Here is a 23,652-nt window from a genome sequence, read left to right as displayed (position 1 = left end):
AGTCCACCTACATGTCTAGCTGTAGGTGGAGCCTTCTTGGAGAGGTGGTGGACAGATTGCCTATGAAGCTGGCAGATGACTGCAAGATCTATGTTATTTCTTGCACGAGGATTGATATTGTTCTTGCATTATCATGAGTTAAATAAGGTTTAACAGGTTAAGATGAATATGAGCTTATCAGTTTGACTAATAGAACAAAAATCATATCATGAAATTTGTCTAACTGAGGGTGGAATCACCAAGAATATGAAACCTATTATATTATGAAGTCTGTCTGGGCTTTCCTCCCCGCCCCTCCCTCCAGAGGAGGAGACGGACACGGCATCAGCTAGGGTTTTCCATATTTGATGGTGTAAGGAAGGGTACTGTGAGCTGCTGTGTGGCTCAGCGGCCCTGTTGGAGGCCCATCGTTCTTGAGATACTTCAGTGGTCACGTAGGCTTTCCACATTTCCTTTTCCAGTGTCAGAAATCTTCGGGGCTCAGCCAGTGGAATGCAGAGGATAAATAAAAACTCGCCTCTGCTTCATGCTCAGCATGCAGCGCTTCTCCCTGCTCGGGTGCTGCTATGAGCTGCTTCCCAAGTGGGGCCCTGGGTGTTGAGGACAGCGGTGCCTCTGCACAGAGCCCCCTGGACAGCCACCCGCGAGCCCCTGTGTGGCACCGAACCAAGCCACAGTTTGGGATTTTTCACTTAATGTGAGAATGTGCAGTGTGTGTGTTGGGTCAGTGAAGGAAGGGCACCGGGGATTCGCCCAGTGTTCCTTAGATTTCACATTTAGGCCCAGTCAGGCATTTGTCTGAAGGCCTGAGGCAGACAGGATGGCGGGTGGATCAGAGGATGGTAATTGGGAGAATTCAAGGCTGGGGCCCGTCTCCCCTCTTCTAAACGACTGCCCTGCAGAAGGCTGGATCCTTCACGGCAACACTGATGGTCGCGATGGTGCCGAGTCTGAGAAACAAAGATGTGTCAAAGGAACAGTAGGAATATGGTTACTTACCAGACAAGGAGGAGGACGTGGCACGGGCCCAGAGAGGCCGGCTTGAGCAGGTCTCCGGCCACACCCAGGGAGAGGCAGGGCGGTCTCCTGTCCTCCTGCACATCCCACTCTCTCTCCTGCCTTCCTTCCCGCTGACTCTCTCCTTCCTTCCCTTCGCTCATTTCTTCTCCAGCCTTTAAAATGTGTCCACTCTAACTCCATGTCGCGTTTCTTGAAGTGCGCTGCAGGTGCTCTGGTGGATTGAGAGACATTGGTGGGCATGGAGGAAACTCGTGTCCATCTGCTTTGAAGACAGGCCTCTAAATTAAAAGCCCCATGGAGGTTGCCATAGCAGGCAAAGTGGAGACTTGTTCATGGTTAGGCAATACCAACATGGCTGCACTTCTCTCCGTCTTCCTGGAAATGGGGTCCTGCTTCTCTGGTGGCACCTCTGAGTCTCAGTAGTATTGGGACAAACAGATCTAGAGGCAGCCATGCCTCAGCCCGTTGCTGTGAGCACAGTCTTTGCTCCACGCCAGTGTCTGGGACCTCCAGAACCAGCCCCCTGTGGCCTCAGGGCTGGGTCACTTCAGTCCTGGCCACGGGGCACCGGGGCCAACCCCAGCCCCACTCGATGCTTCCTTATCCTGCTTTCTTTCTCTGCAGAGTCCCATCGCCTTCCACGACCTGGCTTTGTAGGACCTGGTTCCAGGCTGGGGAGCTCGGCTCACCTTGCCGTTCTCCTTGAGCTTGGCTTCTCCCTTCCTACCTGCCAGCTAACACACCCTGCACCTAGCTCACCTGGCCTAGAGCAGGAGGCATGGAGGCACATCCTAATACCTGCTGATCAGGAGATTGGATAGGGCCCCGGTGACACCCCCAGCCCTGCCGACTTAGCCCTCCTGGGCCCAGGCCCGGGGAAGCTGTCCATGTGGGCTGGACATGGGGGTCAGAGGTCAGAGTGGAGGCCAAGGTCTGGACAGCCAGCTCAGGGGGTGAGGTGGATGGGAAGAAAGAGCCAACCAGGTGTGGAGGGAGTAGGGCGCGTCTGTGTCCACCCCTAGAGAGAGAAGATGGAAAGCAGACTTCAGCACAGCAGAGGGCTGGCAGGTTTCTCCAGACTTGGTGGAGGTAACCAGTTCTTTTTCATGCCCAGCTCACTAGCACTTTCTCTTTGAAGGAGGGGAAGGCTATGGAGTGGGCTGGGGAAGAGAGAGCAGTTCTGTCTCCATGGGCTGAGACGGGAACCAGGGAACCTGCAGAGGGCAGCTGCCAAGGGGAGAGATGCTGCGGGGACAGTGGGTTCTGAAGGCCCCAGAGACTCTCCAGTCTGCGCCTTCGCCCAGGGGAGGGCCCCTGCTTCAGGAGCCCGGGGGAGGCTCAGTTGGACCCCAGGCTGGAGACTCGCTGAGCCCACTCGCCAGCTTGTTCCAGACCAGTGACTCACAGTCATGGGAAGTCTCGTCCCAGGTCATGCGTTACCACCCATGGTCCCCAGTGGACACCCACGGAGCTCACCGACTCATTGCACACTTGGCCATCCAAGGACCACTGTCATAGGACAACTAATTATAGCCACATCTGCCTGCAGCTGGACAGAGACCAGTGACCTGGAGCTGAAGCCCTGGGCTTCCTCATTATTCCCTGGGGGCCATCTTCTCCAAGCAGGAACATTTAATGTCCACCCCCGTTTAGTGGGAGAAAGGGAAGAAAAGCAGGACAGATGAGTCAACAAATGGTGCGAGGGGAAGGAGGAGAGCAGGGCAGGAACCACATGCTGGCCGTACAAGAGGCCAGGCCAACACCCTCGTTCCCTCAGCCTGGTGTTGGGGCCCCTCAGGGCTCTCCAGCCCAGGCTGTAACGAGAAGCAGGAGGCCGCGAGGCCCCCATGTGGGAAGCTGAGTCACGCTACAAAAGAGGGGGAGAGCCACACACTGAAATTCAGCCTCTTTCTCAGATTTTTTCACGCTGATCCTTTTTGCCAAGAACGTATCAACACTTGGAGTTGTTTTCAAATTAGAGCAGAAATATCGTCTGAGACTCAGAAGGAGCCACGATTGCTCTGTGTCTATGTCTTCCGTTACTGAAGGGAATGAAATGTTAGTTAACTAAGTTCTTCTTTTGGTTAGATTAATGATAAAGAATCATTTTCACATCTTTGGAATCTCGTCGATCTTAATTGATCAAGATAAAATTATGCTAAAATAATAATGATGAAACAATGCAGATGAAATTGCATTGACTGTGAACTTCCTGAAAACAGGGGAGACATCCAGTCATCCTAAGTACATCAGGTGTATTTGTGGACATTCAAAAATGCTGTGCAGATGTAAGCTTTTAAGAAAGTATTGGACTGCAATATTTGACCTGTATTTGGCTCTTGCTTTTGTTGGTAATTTTTTAATTCTATGCATAGTTGTTTGAGGGGTAAATTTTATGAATGTTTCTGGTTTCCAAAGGGCAGTTCCTCCCGGCAGCCCCACCAGCCATGAGTGAAGGGCCCCTGGGCCACACATCCTTGTTTTCTGCACACTTAATTCTGCCCAAGCAGCCCCGATCACGTTCTTCTACCACACACGTTTCTTTAGTGGGGCAGATCATTATTCAGAAGACCCCTGAGGAAGTGATCTGACAGGAAGAATATGGGACTAGCAATAGCCCCACAGAAGTATTTGACATTTTGCACAGCATAGGGAATGTGGAAAGGAATTTGAAAGATAAGCTCTTTCCACTTGGCAGATCTCCACATGTCCCTGTTTTGTGGGATGTGAAACACAGAAGTCGTAAAGCAGCATGGCAAAGACCTATCTTCCATCTGAGCAGGGGAACCATCAGAAAGGAGGACTTCATCCTGTTCTGCTCCTTCCTGGCGTGCCTTGGTCCAGTGGGCAGCCACGGGGAGCAGACTGCTGGGAGGACACCTCACCCACAGCAGGCTCTCTGCAGCCCCAGCAGGGAGCCCGCCATCTGTCCTGCCGTGGGAGCTGGCCTCCGTGTGGAGAAGGGCTTCTCGGATTCCAGCACCTGGAGGAGGCTGGCCCCATCCCTCCACTTCCCCCTCTGGCAAGAGCACCGTGCATCGTAAAGTCCTAGTGTACTTTAGGACTTAACATCCTCTGTAATATTGACTCTGGGGGTTCTGCTTGCTGGAACTCCTGATGGGCTCCTAAAGGGAAATTTCAGTACTATTAATTGTTTTAACCCATCCTGAAAAGATGCAGAGATGCTTAGAGCATCCAGAGATATTTGGTCTAGGGATTTCTTTGTAGTACTTTTGCAGTCCTTCTGGGCCGTGTTTTCTGGTTTTTTTAATGCTGCTCTCTGCTCTTGAGTGGGGTGTGCAGGTCTCCCAGGCTGTGCTGGGGACTGGGCGGCTTTTGGGTTGTAGGGACTCCTGGGAAGAGGCTGAAGGACCCACTCCCAGGTTTGACTTGGTTTCTGCTCAGCTTCTCTGTGGTTTCAGGAGTAAATGCCCAGGGCCTTCCAGGTGCTCCTCCCATACCTCTGGGTCCCCTACTTACTGTTACCCATGGCAGTCACCTTCTGTGAGGGACCAAGACCCGCAGGGTGCTTGTCCTTCGAGATCTTGGGGCCACATTCCTCAGCTTCCAAGCAAGGCTGCCATCATGGCCAACTTCCGCCGTGTGACCTCGGGGGTTAAGTGTGTCTCATGGGAAGAAAGCCCAGGACCTGGAGCTAATCTGCTTGACCCGAGGACACCCAAGGGGAAGTGCAGGGAAAGGGACAGGCACTTCACAGAATGTACCAGCTCCTCCCGTTCTATCTGAAACAGATGAGATGGAGCTCATCGATGGCCCAATGTGTCCCAGCCAGGGGAGGAGGGGACAGGCCTCATTAACGCCCTGGATCTGGAGCCAGCCGTTTGCCGTTGGGGCCCACGGGCTGCACAAATCCTTTGATTTTGCCGAGAGGCCCAGATGTAAAGTGAAATCCCCCAGGAAATCATGACATTGTGACGAACCTTAAAGAAGGGAGGTCCCCTATGAAGCTGTGACTCTGAGTTGCCAGTAGAGGCACGCAGAGCAGTGTACAGCAGCCAGATAAGATGTCCACTTAGAGCTTTTAGTTTAACCAGCTTTTCCAAAAGCATGCATTATAGCTGCTTATAAAGGACACACAGCACACGAGTTGTATTCTTTTTTAAAAAATTTTTTTGTAGTAGTATATGGAAGAATGCCTATATGTATTTGTTTATTTCTATGTGGTGCTGAGGATCGAACCCAGTGCCTCATGCATGCTAGACAGCGCTCTACCACTGAGCTACAGCCCCAGCTCATGAGTTATATTCTTATTAGTAGTGGGCCCTTGAATCACAGCTGGGATACCCCTAGATGTCAGGGTGAAATTCTATTATAAAATAGAAATTGTAAAGGATCAGAATAGTGATATTTTGAAAGAAATTTTATTCAGCAAAGTAAACATGCAATTATGATTTTTGTTTGTTATTCTGAAAATTAATTGATCTTATTAAAGCCATTGACATGAGATGCCAGCCCCACCAAAATGTGATACAAACAATCATGGCTTTAAAAACATCTTTTTTTCTGAAAAGATGACTATACTTTAGATATTCTAAGAATTATCAATTCTTTGGAATTGCCTCCTAAAGACAAAATTGGTAATAAAATTTCCTATGTGAATGAAGAAGTTAAGAATTTCCTATGTGAATAAAGCTACAGATACATCTGGTCCGCCATTTAAAACAATCCATGTGTGACATACAGTGCAAGCTGGTGTGTGGGGGGGACCACTCTCGTCCTTTCTCCTCTCAGATTCCTGAGTTTCTGTGACTTGCAGTGTTGTCCAGGCCAGCACTGCCTGTATGTCACCCACACAGGCCACTGTAACAGAAGCCCAAGAAGCAGTTTGACCCCAGCATGGCCACTGTGGCCCAGAGTCCCTGCAATTAAGGCGTCCACTGACAGCTTATGGGAATAATCCCAGAAAGTTCATTTTCATAACCTCCTTCAAATTGAATAGAGATAAGCTTCTGAGATTTTATCAACATTTCAGAAGAGAAAAACCCAGAATTGTCACATAGCCATTTTTAGCTTTAGTACTCCAATTCTCTGCAAGTTCCATGTTTCAAAGAAACTACCATTGACTTAGGAGTAGAAACCTCATATCACTTTGAGCTATTATTGAGTTTCTGCCAACTACATGTGGGTAACTGGAGGGCCCTTCCTAAACAGAGTCTGCAGATAACTGAGTTCAGATAATTGGTTGATTTCTCCCACTAGGTCTGTAGGAATAGAATGAAGTTTAGCAGAGTTGAAGGAGCAGAGATGTGTTTCTGAACCTGCTGCAGGGCAGAAATGCTGTGGGGGAGCCCACAGTCCTGGAGAGGAGGCTGGCTGGGACCCGGGTGGCCTGGGGCTCTGGGAACCCGAGTGATCTGGGGTTGCCTTACTTTCTGGGCTTTTCTGGTCTGAACACTAACCAGGTTATTAACTGCTTATTAACTTATGATTTACCTGGTTACCTACCAGGCAGCTCCCGCCCCAGCTCTGGGGTACCCCAAGGGCTCAGGTGGAGTGGGGAGTCATGTGAGAACCTGTGGGGAGCCTCCAGCACAGGCACAGTCACCATGCCATGGGGACTAGGGGGTGAGAGATGGTGGCAGCTGAGCCAGGCTATTAAAGTCCCCCAGCACTTGTCTGTGCTTTTTGGATGAACCTCCTGCAGCACAGGTTGAAGATTTTGGCCTTGACTCTGAACGACCCTGAGTGGTCACTAGGACCCAGATGAAGCAGCCAAACTGCGCATGTGCAGTGGTCAGAATGTCAGAGGCTCTGAGTATCCTAGAGCTTGGCTGATAGTGAGTCACAGCAGGAAGCAGATCCCTGATCTCGGGAGTTTGTTTGGACTGTGGTCAATTGTCCCCATTTCCAAAATATAAAATTAAAAACAACTTACTGTTTTGGAGGCACTTGTTCAGATTTAACTTCATGAAATAAGTATCTCCAGATGTAATTGTTTCATGCAGAATATCTCCATGGCAATGGGCTACACTTGAGGGTATTAAAAATATGATGTCCCGTGGGCACAGTGCTATGAATAGCATTTTATTCTCAAGAAACCATTATCACCTGCAGCAGAATGTGGGCATGAACTTCAGGCATAAAGTGGCCTCTGATTAAGCTTGTGAACCATGTTGTTCCTGTCACACGCCTTCCTGTTCTCTCCACAATACTTGTATCTACAGGGTTTAAAACTTGGATTCTTTTGGGGAACGTGCAGGCCTGTGGGTGCAGTCGCTCATTGACATGATGGAGGATGAGCTGGGCTCTCATTTCAGCCATGTCCTGGCAGGTTGTACTGAGCCTCCTAAGTCAGTTTGCACACCTGTGAAATGGGGGCAGTAGGACCTGTCTGAAAACTGTTGTTCGGCTTGTTAAAATAAGATGCCAGCTGACTGTGGCACCTGGCGGACACTGAATACACGTTAGTTCCCTTCCTCTAAAGGGGTCATGGTGTCTTTGGATTCTTTTCCTTGCATTTTCACCATTGATTTTTATATTAGAAATGAACTATATATTATAAGAACTTTTTCTTGTTGACTGTTCATTAATGAGTATTTAAACTTTAATTGAATTAAAAAACAATTCTTTAGGATTTGGGCTTTAAGATCAGCCTGTTCATTTATTCTCTCTCTTTGTGCAAACATTTTTTTTTTTTTTTTGCATTCTTTTATGTCCCTGAGAATTCGAGGGACAGAGCATGGAGTCTACCCTGGGGAGCCCTTGATCCCCAGTGGCCTTAGGCCTGAGACTCCCATGCCAGAAGCACAGTGGCCTGGCAAATGCCACCATGATCATTTTCGTGGGAATTAACAAAGGACAGCAGTCACAGTGACATCCCAGGGCTTTGATGGGCTGTACCTAGGATTGCGGTTTTGTCTGTTTGGCAAGAGGTGCACCATAGCAGATGTGTGTTGGCCCATGGAATCACATACACCTGGTGTTCCCCGAGTTGGCAGCAGGCGGGACTTGTCTCATAATGGTGAAGATGCTCAAGGGTGTAAATTCAAATCTTGGCGTCAATTCAGAAGTGTTCTCCTACTTACAGATGTTTTCTTTACTTTCAGGGTGGTTGTGATGGCTCTGGCTGCGGAAAATGTGACTGCCATGGAGTGAAGGGACAAAAGGTAAGTCCCCAGACGTTGACAGCGCCTCCTCTTGGACTGCCTTCACTGGAAACCATTCGAAACTAACACACGTGCTGAACGGTGGGCCTCTCGTGGTAGAGCCTCACTGCTGTCTTCGTGATTCCCCAGAGCAACGCAGGGGGAGCGAAACCGTCTGAGCGTTATTCTGAATGCTAATATTCTTATAAGCTTTTCTCCAGAGATTGTGATAATTACTGGCAATGATTGCAGAAAAAGGGATCTGGATATCTCTTCTTTTTGATTTTGAAGGAACAGTGTCCTGGCAGGACATTGTTTGACTCAAGCATCCTTTTTAGAATCGATGGACAAGAACTAAATTTAGGATTTGTTTGAAAAAAGAAAAACATTTCTATTCAATCTGAGGGACTTCTATTTAAATCAGTCTTTTAAAATAATTTTTTTCATTCATCACATTCTTGTCCCAATTTATTTACAAAATGGTAAACATTTATTTTTTCCCAAATTATAAAATCATACTATATTTGTGTTTGATCAAGCTCTCTTCTCATTTAAGAAACACCCATCCAGACAAAAACTTTTTGTTGGCCTGAGGGTGAAGTCTGGATTTTACACAAGGGACAGAAGCTGTGTCCTGAAGCTGTGTGAGTCACCCTGGCAACCCTGGGTGGCAGTGAGGAGGTGGAGCCCACTGTGGCAGTGCAGCACAGCCTGGGGCCTGCAGGGGGCAGTGTGCTCCTTGGACCACTTCCTGTCTTCAGAGCAGGAAGGAGTGTCTGGGCCAGCAGATCCTTCCTCCTCTCCCTGAAGGGCATGCCTCAAGTTTTATGGGGTCTCAGACCACCTGCGAAATGCCCAGTTCTACCGTATAGGAAATTGTTTAATTTTTTTTCCAGCTATTTGCTGATGTACTGACATTAGTACTTTTATAACCACACTGCCTGGTGGTGGTGCTCTCTTGCCAGGGCAGTCTCTGAATTCAGAGGTGTGGGACATAGCTTGGCACGGTCCCCCCGCATGCTCTGCTCAGGCTCTTACTGGGATTTTCTCTGGCTAGTTGAAGGTGCATTTTCAAGAGTTATAGACGGTGGAGGCCTGTACTTCCCATACTACAAGACTTAAGAAAAGTCCAACTTGAATCATACACAGGAGCACACAAACTAACAAAGACATCCTTAAAACCACAAAAAAAATCAGAACTTTTCAATCATAGCTGGGAAATTTGGGCTCATGTGAGCACTTCCTGTTTCCCTTGTGTCCTTAAAGCCGGGTCTGGAGAGGGCGGTGAGTGTCTCACTCCGCATGGGGGCAGTCCATCACCTGCTAGCCTGGTTCCCTGCTTCCTCCAGCGGCCCGGTAGTGCCTCTAAGACTCTCCTACTGTGTACATACCTATAAATTGATTTGTAGTCCCATCCATTTGACCCTGAAGTCTGTCCATCCAAATATACCAAGGACAACTTGTTGGAGTACAGCTTTCTCAGCAGTTTTGGCTGCTGTCCTCTCAGCCTGGTGACCGACACAGAGCACGTCCACACAGAGCTGGCCACAGGCTGCAGAGGAGGCTGGGCACAGTGGGCCACCAGGGGGTCTTGAGGGCCTGCTCTGAGAAGAAGCAGGTCCCCTGCATTTCATTTCCATGTTGCTGACCTACAGCGGGGGGACACTCTGAGGCCAGGCCTGTGCTGATGGTATGCAGAGGCCCTGCGGGGCTGCGTCCTGTGGCCGGGAGGCCGAGGAGGCGTGTGCTGCCTGAGAGCTGTCCTGAGGCTGCGCTGCTTGCTTTCTTGTGATGAGGTTTCATGCTGGCCTCCTAGTGAGACCAATGAGCGCCTTGGAATTGGGGAAGCCCAGCGCTTCCTCTAAGACCCATGGAAGGTGTGGGATTGTGCCCTGCCCCGCGGAACCCAGCCCCATCTTCTCCACCTCCCACTCTGTGATTCTATTGGATCATTCAATAAAGAACACTTGAAACACTGGCGACCCACAGGTTCAGCCGTCTGGAATTTGCGTGTTGGAGACTGGAATTACCAGTGGACCCTGAAGCCTCCTGGAAGCACCTGCAGTCGCCAGGTGACTCTGTTACACGATCTCAACAAAGCCATGGCGCGTTCTCTTCTCGTCTCGAGTGTAGACAGTCCAGTCCTGTGCTTCACCAGCACCGAGAGCGCACAGAGGCCTTCCTCCCGCTGACCGAGGGAATTTTAAACTTCCACTTACTGTCTCCATGGCCTGGTCGAACCATTGCTGTGGAGACGCGAGGCGCCTGGTTCTCTTGAGCTTCAGTTACAGACGGGGTTCCATTTCTGTCATCCTGACGTCACTGCCAAAGGCACCTGCCCCAGTGGGCAGCATGAGCAGCTGGTCCCCTCAGCTCGTGGCCTTCCCGCCATCCTCAGAGCGTTGGAGTCCTGCGCTCTGGTCCCGTGATGGGGTGTAGCAGGAGGCCTGCGAACCGGTGCTTGGTTGGGTCCCCAGGGGTCTGCTGATATTCTCCAGAGTCTGCAGATTCAACTCATTTTGATTTGTTTTAAAAAATAGGATCGGGGAGATAGGTAGCTGAGGCAGAGTTGGAGTCACCTATCGGGACAGTGTTGCAGCCTGGGAAATGCGGAAATCATGGTTTCTGAGGCTGCTTTCTCGTACCCCTCTGAGGAACATCTTAACAGTGTTACTGACAACCCGGCAGACCCTGCCCGGGAACTGGAATATCTGCACTACGAATTGCCACCTCTTTTGGGGTTAATTTCTGCTCTCCATGGAGATGGCGTTGATGGACAGAAGCCTCAGGCTCTTGAGGGGCTGTGAACAGACTTGATGTGGCATCAGGGCTGACTGTGATCTGCTTGTTATCAAGTCATCAATCCCATGTGAGGCGGCTGTCCTGAGTGCAGCAGTCCAACTCATCAGGCTTCTCCTGACTTCAGAGGCTCAACTGTCTCTTCCCACTTGCCTGCAAGGCCCCTCAGGCTTTCAGATGTTTTCTGTTAGGTAATTAGTGTGGCCTTGCACACAATGGCCTTGTGTCCCCAGAGGCTGCAGCTGTGCCCCCAGTGGGAACACTATCTACCTAAACTGATGAGGGCTCTGGATGCTTGCCTGCTCAGAAATGGCCATGTTAAGCTCTTCTTTTGCTGCTAACCTGATTTTCTCAGCTATTTACGATGGTAGGGAAGGCAGCCCCCTCGCAGGAGTTACGCCGTGTGCTTGGAAGTTAAACATGAGTATGTTGCTGGAGTAGAGTTTGTGCAAGAAGTCTTGTGTACCCATGTCTGTCTAAGACCACCACTATCTTCCACAACCCTGGAGGGCTCAATAAGGGGACTTAAACATGCTCATGAAATGAACCACAAGCTGAGAGGAAGTATCAAATTCCAGGAGAAGCAATTGAGAAAAAAATGCTCTGCTTGTTCTGAGGAAGGAGTGGTTCCATCGAAGAAAGGGACAGCTGGAATCAGAACTCAGAGGGACAGCAGCAGAAACCAGGCCATGGGATACAGATGAGGCTCAGTGGTAGAAAACATTTGCCTAGCATGCATAAGACCTGGGTTTGATCTCCAGCTCTGCAAAAGCCAAACAAATACCTAAATCTTTAAGGGGAGGGCATTTTGACTTGTGTCAAGACATGCAGAGATACCCCTGCAGTGAGGATTGGTGTCCTCATTCCTTCTGCCCATGGGAACCTCTGGCATGTACTCTGTCCTGTAGGAAATTTGAGGCTCTAGGTTAAAGTTGGTGACCTCAGTACTTACTGGGCATGTCTCCTTGACCTACCCAGCAAGCAGCAAGGATGGCAGCATTGCTTATGTGTTCTGGACACAAGTCCAAGGTCACTGCCGTCAGTTGCTCCTCAGCCCCTCCCACATCCAGGAAGGTCATGGTCCTCTTGCTCTTCTCAGATCATGGGTCTATGGTGGGTTTGCCCTGTCCGTCTTTGCAAATAGATTCATTCATCCACATGTGTTTCTCCGTGGTTCCTTTAGGCAGTTTTAGAGGCACAAAGCAAGCATTTCTGGGCCTTGCTGCTAGGGACATGCCAAAATAGGAGAAAACACCTAGAAGGGGAAGCTGTGGCTCTCACCTCGTCCAGGTACAAGGGGCAGGGTTTCCCCTCTCTGGGATTCTGTGTGCGGCTCCAGAGGTGCGCAGTGCCCCGGGGATGGGAGACGTTCCTTGCTGTCCTGGTCATTTCTATGCTGTAGTGAAGTGACTGCACAACACCTCCAAGTCCAACAGGGCTTTGAAGGTAAAGGATCTTGCTTCTCCTGAGATGAGATCACAGACACAGGGTGCTTCCTTAGTTAACATTAACTCTTCCTTTTTGAGGCAGGGATGAGTGTATCAGTATTTTTAGAAAAAATTCAGTAGTTTTCAATTTATAAATATTTTTTATCAATATTTCTTTTAATTTATACATGGTTAATAGTAGGTATAATTTTAGCTATGATTTCACTATGAAATAAAAATACGGTGCTTTGTAGGTATACTTTATAGACAGGTGATTCTCTTTATTATTATTTTTTTTCTGTGTAGAATAGATTTGGATCATGAAAGATCAGTAAAGAAGATTATCTTTCTGTTTTTCAGTAGAATATTATAATTTTTTTCTCATAAGTTAACTGTATTAAGCATGTGGTTTTAAATGCTGAAGGTATCCTGTTTTTTCCTAGATATTAAATTCTTTTCACTAGAAAATGAGAGTATACCTGTGTAGACTCTTAGAAACTTTAGGTAAGTTGACTGATTTGGACGAGTAACAATAAAAATAGTTATTACAAAGATTTATTTAATAAACTCTTACTGTGTGAGAGGCCCTGCATCTGAATCGAATCCACAGTTTCAAATTCTAGTGTATTTCAAAAGAAATTCTATCTTCTCACTTTCATGGTGTAAAATATATAAAATCAAAGTACACTAAAAGTACAACCGTGTAAATATCCAGAGGCATCTTCAAGCCCAGGATTTGCAGAGTCAGTGCCTCAGCATGTCTGGAATCGCCCCTGGTGTTCTGAGGCCAGTGGAGGGTTTTCATGTTCCTAAGGATCTGAATATTCCTGAGAGGCAACAGTGTGCAGTTCAGCCTTTGCCCAGATGTGGTCCTCAGGCCATCTTTGGGATGTCCACAGCTGTCCTTTGGGATGGAAATGGAAGAGGGTTCCCAGGACGGGAGTTTGGGAAGGCAAGTTACCATTAAACGGGCACTTGTCCTTCGCTCTAGGATGTCACATACCTTTCATTAGTGCTGGCACTCCCCATACTCGGTGGACAACAGGCCCCTTCTGTCTCCAAGCCAGGAGCAGCTGTTAGGAAAGAAGGGTTGCTGGACAGCAGCCTCAACCATGGCGTGGGCTCCCGGCCAGCCGGGGACCGCACTGCATCAGTTGCTCCCACTGAGCTGCCCTGACCCTAGAAAATCGACGCGTCCCAGACAGGCACATGTACCCACACTTGAGCACTAGTGGCACTTCTAGAGCTGTGAGCATCATGGGTGTGAAGTGCACTTGCTGTCCAGCTGTGGTCACCAAGACCCAGCCGCTGACCCCAGCTGAGACGGAGGACCTCCAGAACCTGCTCCAGTGTGACAGACACCCCCAGGTCCTGGGCTGGGACGGGTGGAGGACTCGAGTCTCGACAGCCTTGGGAGGTAGGGTTTGTAGCTTTTGGATGCTTTTGGTGGAGGAAACACGAGCTGGGCTCGCTTGGGAGGTCTGTCTGGAATCTCGGTCCGTTCTCGCCAACACTGTGATTTTATCCTCACTCCCAGAATCATTATCCCGTAAAACCTGAGGGAGACCAGCTCTCCTTGTGGTAGTGTCCTGACTTCTCCAACACCTCTGCCTGTTTCTGTGGCTAACTGCTTTTCCTGATGTGTTGGTCACGATACCTGAGAAAAACAGCTTGGAAAAGATCTATTTTGGCTGGCTCCAAAGCAGAAAGATCATGGCGGAATGGCACGGAGGAGGAAGGCCGCTCAGCCCATGGCAGCCATACAGAGAAGAGAGAGGAAGGGCCAGGGACAAGACCAGTCTCCAAGGCACACTCCCAAGGACCCACTCCTTCAGCTGGATGCCACTCTTACAGTTTCTAACACCCCCCAATAGTTCATTCAGATTCTGAATCCCTTAGTGGATTGATTAACCCACTGATGAGGCCAGAGGCCTCAGTGTCCGATCACTCCCCCAGTCCTCACCTCTGCACACTGCGGCACCAGGGACTGAGTCTTTAACACGGGAGCCTTCGGGAGACTTTCCAGATCTAAACCGCAACATGCACATATTTACACATGTTTTCCGCACTCCTCTCCCCGCCAGCTTTCCTTGGCCCAGGTCACGTTACGGGGCACGCTGTGTGAAATGCCAGGCTGTTCACGGTGTGTATTGGGATCCGTGCCTCCAGCCTCTGACTCCACTTGGGGGCCAGGCCTGTTTGTCCGCGGGCTGGGGGAGCACCCTGCCCCTCCCGTGCTTGGCTCTCTTGAATGGTGGATGCACACTCTTCCTTTTCCATGTCTGTCGGTCGGGCGTCTTGTCATGCCAAGATTTTTTCCAGATGTCCCCTATTTCCTATTTCCACATATTGCACATGAATCATCCTCTGGCAGAGTAATCGTGAGAATCAGTGTGGGTTCCCACATTCACCCACTTGGGTCTTTTTGTCTTGTAGTCCTTTGAAAATGAGGACTTTTAAAAAATGTGTCTCAATCTGAAGGTAACCTGTTGTGTATCAGAGGGAGGCTGCTCAGATGGACCCATGGGAAGCGGGTATCTCAGTCCACACACGGAGTCTGTCCTGTCTCCTGCTGGTGACGGTCATCCCTGAGGTGCTCTCGGGCCCTTGGGGGACCCTGTTGGAAGCTCCTCCTCCTTTCTCTCCATGGGAGTACAGTCCCCCCTTTCTCATGTGCTTCCGAGACCAGTGAGGACTCTCCACTCGCAGCTGCTTGGCCCTCGCCTTAGGTGGGCAGTCAGAAGGGGTGAGCTGACTTTGCCCAGAGTTCAGGAGCAGGGGGAACCTCAGTCCCCTGAATGGAGTATGGTGTCCAGGGATGGAAAACCCAGACGCTCCGTGTGCCAGCGATGCCAGGCACGGGCAGTTCTCGTCCTGGCTACTTATGGAAAAATTAGTTTTTGTAAATATGATCCCGACGAAACATTGGCTGGCAGGAAGATGGCTTTCTTTTAAAAGAAACAAAACGAGACAGTGTGTTTTAATTCAAGATCAAAGACTTGACATCAAACAGACCCTGGCAAACAAGAACCGTGTCACTGCATTTTCCTCCTGGTTGTGGGCTGGCGATCACGAGCATCCAGTCTGTTTCTAGACAGCACGTAAGGCCGCTAGATAATGAGAACTGCACCCTCAAAAATGATGTGAGCAGAGCCCTGGTCCTTGTGAAGCAGCGGAGCACAATGAGCAATTAAACAAAGGAAGAACTAGTCAGAGTTAATGAGCAAGCCAGATGGCAGGGGAAGTGGTGCCCCTTTGTTGTATTTTCCCCTTTGGCAAATCCATTAAGATGTCAGAGGTGGACTCGATCCCCACGTCCCTCACAGCTCAGCCTGCTTCCTTGGTTAGTCACACAGCTTTATGACACTGGGAGGCCGACGCAGCCCCAGATGCCATCGACTCTAGATTTCTTCACACGAGAGTCAGGATGAGAGGCTAAAGACATTTTTGGGCTGATTTCTAAAACTTTAATGAAATGATTCCTGTCCAAAGCCCCTCCTCAGGCTTTTCCCTTGAGACTCTTGGATTCTGCTGACCCTCCTGCTTGCAGATCCATCTGTGACTAGATGAAGAATGCCTTGGGAAACAAGGTAGATGGGACCTTATTACCCATACCTCATGTCCCATGGATGCCTGCTGGGTCCAGCAGTTGGTCCACCGCCCTCATGCAATGTGAATTCTGAGGTCTGGATTTTCTGGCTACAGGCAGATAATCCTGTAGTTTAAAAAGGTTTTCACCTGCACGTTTTGCAAAGGAATTAGATCTGCCCACTGCAGTGAGCCATTGGAGCTGGAAGGACATGCTGGACCCCGGCAATCCTGTGCCCCCTCAGTTCCTGGGTGGGTGTTGTGAGCTCCTCTGGGTGCTGTGGGGCTTTGGCAGTGGTGAGTGGGACAGGGCCACTCGCCTTACTTTGTGGTGGAAGGGTCCCTCACACACTGAGCCAGTGACAGTACAGGACACCCCATGCGGAGCACCCCGCTAAGGCCTGAGGAGGGAGGAGGAGGGCCCTGAGAGATCCCTGGGAAGGAGGCTGATCTGGGCGGAGGCCGGGGGAGGACCCAGGTGCTCAGTAGCAGCTCCTGAGATGCAGAGGCAGCTCAGGCTCAGCATGGGAGCTGCCTCCAGACTTGTTTCCCTGTTTTCCATCAGGTTTGCCCTGAGGGAGGGGATTTGAACTTGTAGGGAAACGGCCACAGCACTCATCCATAGCACTCAGCCCCACACCTCTTCTCACACTTAGGAGACCCCAAACACTAAGGGGCATGTTTTCATGCTTGTGGAGGTATCCTGTCACCCTGTGTCACCTCTCTCCTCTCCCAGTGGATGAGGTGAGTGGACCCGGATGAGTCTTGAGCCCAGGCTCTGGTGTCCTGTCCAAGTGGGCCGGGTGGGGTTCTTCACAGGGACCTTTGGACACAGCACTGTTGCTGCTGGCTGGTGGTCATGAGTCACCCGGGGCTGGTGTGGGTGGCGTGTTTGGTTCTGCTGCTCCTGATAAGGACGCGGAGCCCCCAGAGGTTTGGTGTCTTGCTTTGAGTCCAGGCAGAGGACTTGGTGGAGAGGAGCTCAGCCCCTGTTCCTGGACCACACACAGAGCTGGGAACAGGCGCGACCCCTGGGTCTGGGGCCGAGGGCGTCCTTCCTCCCAGTCAGCATCCTCCCTGATGTGGGACGCTTGGTTCTTCAGAGACAGTGGCGCGACGGCTAATTGAAGTGTCTTGCCTGCCAGGGCAGAAGTAATGGGCCACGGGGGGCAGCCAGCCCAGGCTGACCATGGCCTTCTGGTCCGGCTCGCACGAGGGGAGCCGCGCCTTCTCCTGGATGGACCTCGGGGGGTCGCCTGTCTCTGCTTGAGGACCCCGTCCTTTAGGCCCTACTGCGTGCAGCCCCCGAGGTCAGCCACTGAGGCCCGAGAGCCCAGATTTGAAGCCACTGTGCCGCGATGTTGATGTGAGGGGGCAGCTTGCTTCGCCTTGGGGCGCACACCACCCGTTTCCTCTGCCTTGTCTTTGTTATAGTTCTGCTCTCTGTTCCTCCCACCACGCGCTCCTATCCTTCCCCTGACTCACCTGCCTGCTCCCTCTGCGCTCGGGCACACGCACCCTGTTTCCTTTCCAGTGCCTCTTGGTGCACCTCGCGGGACCCCCATCCCCAGGACTGCCTGCCTGCCTGCTTTCTTCTCTGTCTCAGGTGTGTGCAGGGATCCCCCACCCCCAGCACACTCAGGTGGCACAGTCAGCGCGCGCGCACACACACACACACACACACACACACACACACACACACACAGACAGTCTTCAGGAGCCCCCGCTCCTGCCCATGGTCTCCGGGCTCTCCTGCCCACCTCCTCCAGCTGGGCTTCCCCTTCTCCTGAACAGCAGACTTGCAGGCCGCCGTCCTGGGAACCTGTGGTGCTGTGACGTGTGGGGAGAGCGCAGGAGTGGGAGGGCCACACTGGGTGGTGACCGTGAAGCAGAGCTGCCGGCCAGCTGGAAGACAGGCCCCAGCAGCAGCCTTGCAGGCTGTGTGCCCTGCAGAGCTGGGGGACATCAGAAAGGGGACCCCGGGTGGAGGCTTCACACAGGATGGGGAGTCCTCTCCTCTTGCCTGCTGGTGCTACTGTAGCAGCACACCTTAGGCCAGGTGACTTTTAGAGACCACAGGAGCTCGCTGCTCATAGTTGTGGACACCCAGAGCTAAGCTGGGAACTGGCGAGGACCTGCCGCCTCAAACAGGGCTGTGGAAGGGGCCGGAGCTCCTGGCGGTCTCTTTTCCGAGGGCACTGATCCCGTCACCAAGTCACTCTTACGGCCCCACTTTCTCATGCTGTGCCCTTGTGCCTGCGAGTTTAACACTCAGAGGCAGCACACGGCTTCACACGCGGCTGGAGGACAGCCACCCCGTACCTGTGATGATGACGCCGTGTGGCGGCTGCATCTGGTGTGTTTGTGATTGGCTGGGAACTTCTCCATCTGAGCATGGCCTGGTCCTCTGATGGAGTTCTAAGTCCCCATCTTGAAGGTCCCCCCCGCCCCCCCCGGGTTGGAAGGAGTGCTGCCCTCTGGTTTGGGCTCTTTCCTTTAGTGCTTGCCCAGAACCAGCCTTTCTAGGGCAGAGCCCTGACCACAGCAGGACTCTGGTGCACGGACATCGTGGTGACGGAGGGCCAGGCCCAGGACATTTCCCCTGGGTCAAGTACCTTCCCAGTGACGTGACCTCAAAACTGGGACCAGGGATCGGAGCACTTAGCCTCTGTGCTTCGTGCCTGGCTTCTCTTCCAGGCTGAGTGTTGAAAAGGAAGGGTTCTCAGTCCCCGGAGCCATCTGGTTTCCCTCCTCTCTGTCTTAAACCTCATGTGAGGCCAGGGAATTGGGTTTTCCTCACTCTCTTCATCTGCTGATCCACTCAACTCTCCGCATTTTAGTTCTAAGCCCACTTTATCTGGAGTAGGAGGTGGATGCTGATATTAGAATAACTATATGGATTCCATCTGACTTCCTTAAACCGTGCTTCTGATGGCTGTCCCTAGCCTGGAGGTGGCTGGGCAGATATTGCTCTGATCTTGCTCTCAGGTAAGGACAGGAACTGGGGAGGGGGCATGGCTGTTGTCTAGGAGCGGGAAGGCACCGCCCTGCTGGTTTCCGGTCACCTGCTGTAGGAAGTGGCCGTCCTGTCCTCCCTGCCTCCTCCCCAGCCAGGGCCTTTCTTGCACACTCTCGGGGCCAGGTCTTGTCAAAGCTTCCTGCAGGGAGCCCCGTGGAACCTCCTCTGTGCATCCTGTGGCGCCTCGGGCTTCCTGAGGGCTGGGTGACATGGCTTCAGATGGAGTTGAAGGATTTTGCCGCGGTGCACTTCCCGTCCTGTGTGGCTTCATTCCTGACGTGGGCAGAGTCCCCGAGGCTCCTGCTCCACTGCATGCTTCAGCACCGTTCTGGACAGTGGACGCTGTGCCTCTGGCCCAGGAACACGTGTCTCTGTGTTTCTGTGCTGTCACCTGGGCCTGGTGCTCCGCAGGTGTCTTCAGGGCTGGACTCTGAGGAGTCAAGCCTGGGGGGTGTGGCTCTGCCCTTGAGGGCACACTGAGGACACTGGGAGGCGCTGGTGCTGGTCACCTGCAGAGCAGGTCTCTGACATCACAGACCCTGAGGTGGCCATCTCCGTGCTATGGCCACACACTTTGGACCTAACACAGCGAGTGCCTGAGCGGACTCTGAGGCAGTCATTGGATGGCCGTTTTTCCTCTTCCTTCAGAAAAGACTTTGACTCCTGTGGGGAACTGGGGTGGGCTCCACTAGTTCGGAATTCCTGTGGGCTTTAAGAATGTCCACTGAACTCGCCAGCCTCCATCTGGGAGAGCAGAAGGCCATGCAGAGGGTCCCCTAGCCAGAGAGAACTTGGCTCAGCTACTGTGTCTGAGGCTGTAGATCTTGGGGCCGGGGACACTGGCCAGGTGTGGCCTGAGACTCTAAAGGTATAGCCAGGCTCTCTCTGTTTCTCTGTTCTGATGCATTTATACTCCACCATCCGCCTTTTAGTCACTTTTAAAATTCAGATTCTAATTCTAAATTCAAGTATCAAGGGGAAACGTCCTCTATATTATGTATCTGCAACTTAATTTTAATGAGAAAGTTGATACCTCATAACTTAGAAACTATAATACATTTTCCTGCGTCTTAGTTCCCAGCCAGAGGACCTAATATTGTAGTTGATTGCCATCAAGTAATTAAGAAAAAAAGAGCAGTAAGTCCTACTATAAATTTAATCCTTGAAGTCTATACAAAATAGGTATAGAAAAATCAACACTATGGGAGAGTCTAAATTTAAATTTGAACTATTTCTTAATAATTGGGACTTACTTTGGATTTAATTCCTCTCTACATTATCTTTTTTTTTTAGATTTTTTTTTAGTTGTAGATGGACACAATATTTTTATTTATTTATTTTTATATGGTGCTGAAGATTGAACTCAGTGCCTCAGGTATGCAAGGCAAGCGCTCTACCACTGAGCCACAACCCCAGCCCGCCCCCCATCGTCTCTACATTATCTTTTGAAAGCAGGGTTGTGAACAGTCTGTGGCGATGTGCATTTACCGCAGAGGGAATGCCTTTTTCAAATATTGGAGTAGCTGTTGATTGTGCCAAGTGTGCACCATTGTGCTGTATTGATTGTGCTACTGTATTCCTTTCCTGTCTATATTCAGCTTTAAAATCAAGAGATTAACCAGAAAACATAACAGAATCTCAACATGGTGCTTTCCCTGAGTGACTTTGTGCCCCGAGAGAGTCAGTGGTGTTCCCTGAAGTTAGGTTAGAAGGGTTTGTTTGAGGCATCAGATTCACCAGGCCACTGCGTCACAGACCCCACTCTGAAGGCTCCAGTCCACCTGGTCCCCTTGTGGCAGTGGCCAGTCTCCTCGGTGCTACCCTTCCTGAGGTCTCTCTTCTGTTTGAGGTCCTGGCTGTGATTAATGGAGTCCTGAAATCCCTTCCACATCCCAGGAAATGTCATGAGTGATAAGATGTTTCCAAGTAGCTTGCCCGGGAGGGAGGGAAGCCGTTTGGGGATTTGGAACATATGCGTACCATCAGCTACTGTGCCCCCCACAAGCAGAGTCCTGGAGGCTTGGAGCTGATAAGCAGATAGTGTGGGCTTACACAGACCCTGGGAGAGTGAATGGGTGTTCTAGGCTTGAAAAGAATTAATTTCAGAAGAGTTCCTTCTGGAAGGATCCACAAAACAGATGTGTAAGATAAAGGGGGGATTTCTTTTTGTTTTTGGAACTGGGAATTGAACCCAGAGGCACTTAACCACTGGGCCACATCCCCATCCCTTTACATTTTTTATTTTTGAGACAGGGTCTCACTAAGTTGCTTAGGGCCTTGCTAAATTGAGGAGGCTGGCTTTGAACTTGCGATCCTCCTGATTCAGCCTCCTGAGCCTCTGGGATTACAGGTGTGTGATTACGGCCACTGTGCCCAGCTTGGTTTCTTAAAGCTATCATATTTTTTTAAATACCCAGGAAATTATTTTCCTGTATCAAATTTAGCCACAGAGACACAGATGAGAAGCACCATGGTCACATGTGGTGGGAGGGGAACAAGATGGTGCTGCATTTCACCCTCTTTTAAATCATTCTGTGGCTTCCTGGGCAAGAGCAGGTTTGGTGGACATAGGAGTCATGATGATAATAACAAGATACATGTGTTTAATACTGAAGCCAAAATATTTTAGCTTGTATCATTTGCTTTATGTTCATGCAGCAAGAAGTACCTGGATGTTTGATCCCATTTGATCCTTGGAGTAGCCCTGACTGCTCAGCAAGGCAGGCATAGGTGTCTCTGTTCTGCAGGTGGCAAGCTGATTCTCAGAGAGCACAAGGGATGGGTACTGCAGTCAGTTCCAGAATCTGCCAGCTCCGGGTGAAGTTTTTACTCATGGAGAGTTAACAGGGCCAGAGCTTGGAGGTCCATCCCTCCCCAGAGGGCACATGCCTGCCTTTGTACTCAGGTTGTAAAGAAGACGCCTTTTGCACCTTCTTGGTGACTTCATATCATTTTCTTGGGATCTTGAACATTTTGTTTTCTGATTCACTTATGAAAGCCTTCAGTGCACAGCTGCCCTGGCTGTGTGCCCGTGCTGAGAGGGTGCTGGAGAAGGTGGGACGTGGCCTGCCCTAGCCCACTTGCAGCTGCGGTGCCACATGACCTGCAGCCTGTGGGCACAGAGAATGGGACCAGCAGGTGTCCCCGCAGGGCATTGCAAAACCCATTTTGATAGATAATTACATTTAATTTAACACATTTTCTAAGGGAAAATAAGCAAAATAGAAAAATTTTCTTAATTTCCAATTTCTCTAAAGTTTAAATCTGAAGAATGTCTTGCATAACTTGCATGCTTTTGTATTACTAAATATAATTATCATCAGGGTGTGTCTTTTGCATTTTTCATGTTTACTGTTATCATAGACCAAAAAAAAAAAAAAAAGAGCTGGATTGTGGCATTTCCTGACTCTTATGTGTCCTCCTTTTGTTCCAAGACCCTGACACTTCCGCTTCATTTCCAAGTTCAAGTTAATAACATCCTCAGCTATGGAGCATGAGAACCGCCCAAAGGCTGCTTGGGTACTTATACACTGATGCATATTTTTCAGGTTTTTGGATAGTGTAGAATGCATCTCTTTGGATCTCAAGATGGTTGGTTTGGGGTGATGAAGAGAAAGCAAACTTCCTTTTTGAGCCAAAGATTTGTTTTGTTTTTGTTCAAACTCAGTAATAGCTCATCATCAGTTATCTGTGTTCCTGAAATTGCTGTCCTTCCCCCAAGTCTTCAAGTCAAGGCATGGCACTTTGATAGATTTCATGGAACTTAAAGAAAAGAAAGGCACTTGGGCAGCTGGGCAGGTGAGCAGAGAGCAGATTCATGCACGAGTTCTGGGCAGCTCTTGCTCTGTGTGGGCCCAGGTCTGCAGCAGGCACCCCTGTGGAGCCAGCTGCACGCTCTTTGACAATACTTTTCACTTCAAAAAGGTTTCAACAGTGTAAGAAAAAATGGAAAAAGCCAAAGTGTTAAGCCACCATGATTGGTCAATTAAGTGTCCCCCAGGATCCTGATCCCAGTATTTCCCAGGTGTGGATTTAGGATCTACATGGAGGCTGCCTCCCTGGCGTGTGGCTGCTGCAGCACCCCCTGCCTAGGGTGGCCTTGGTGTACCACCGATGCTAGTCTCTATCTCCCTGGAAGGCCTGCTAGGGAGCTGTGTGGTAAGAGGGCCAAAGAGAAGCAAGTGAAACGGTTCTCTGTGTATTTTAGGATGGGGTTGCTACCACTGGCACATTAGATAGAGCCGTCCTGCTGGGAAAGCCTTCCGGACTGCTGTCCAGCACCTTTTGCATCTGAACTGTTTAAAAAAAAAAAATTCAGTGCTGGGAATCGAACCAAGGGTCTCACGTGTACTAGGCAAGGGCTTTGCCACTGAGCTACACACACAGCCCTGTTTTCTGCTTCTAAAGATAACTGTAAAATCTGGAGATGAAAAGTGGGATGTAAAGTAATAGGCGGAGGCAGGAGCATTCGTGCTCTTGATTTTTGTGAGGGCCAATGTTGATAAATCAAGCTTTTGGCAAGAGAAGTTATGTTATCACCTTCTTTGGAAGCTATTGAGTGATTGATAGGATTTTCCCCTTCACATTGGCAAGAACCAGGAGAACCATTTGAATTACATTAAGCTATATGTTTTCTAAAAACTTGTTGTAGAAGTAGAAGGAAAAACCCTGGAGTACTTTCTACGGTGCAGGG

At 50.2% G+C, this 23,652-nt stretch overlaps 1 protein-coding gene across 1 annotated transcript in view; it reads left to right on the top strand.

Moving 5' to 3' along the window:
- The window catches only part of Col4a1 (collagen type IV alpha 1 chain), a 127,574-nt gene that overhangs the window by 43,859 nt on the left and 60,063 nt on the right, over positions 1–23,652 (top strand). Inside the window, exon 2 of the mRNA XM_078016335.1 lies at positions 8,088–8,147. Within this exon, the coding sequence (XP_077872461.1) occupies positions 8,088–8,147 (60 nt within the window). The remainder of the gene's footprint in view (positions 1–8,087; positions 8,148–23,652) is intronic.

The sequence above is a fragment of the Ictidomys tridecemlineatus genome, chromosome 6 (assembly GCF_052094955.1).
Source record: "Ictidomys tridecemlineatus isolate mIctTri1 chromosome 6, mIctTri1.hap1, whole genome shotgun sequence".
NCBI lineage: Eukaryota > Metazoa > Chordata > Mammalia > Rodentia > Sciuridae > Ictidomys > Ictidomys tridecemlineatus.
The sequence above is the reverse complement of the archived record's forward strand: the minus strand, read 5'-3'. Positions and strand labels throughout refer to the sequence as shown.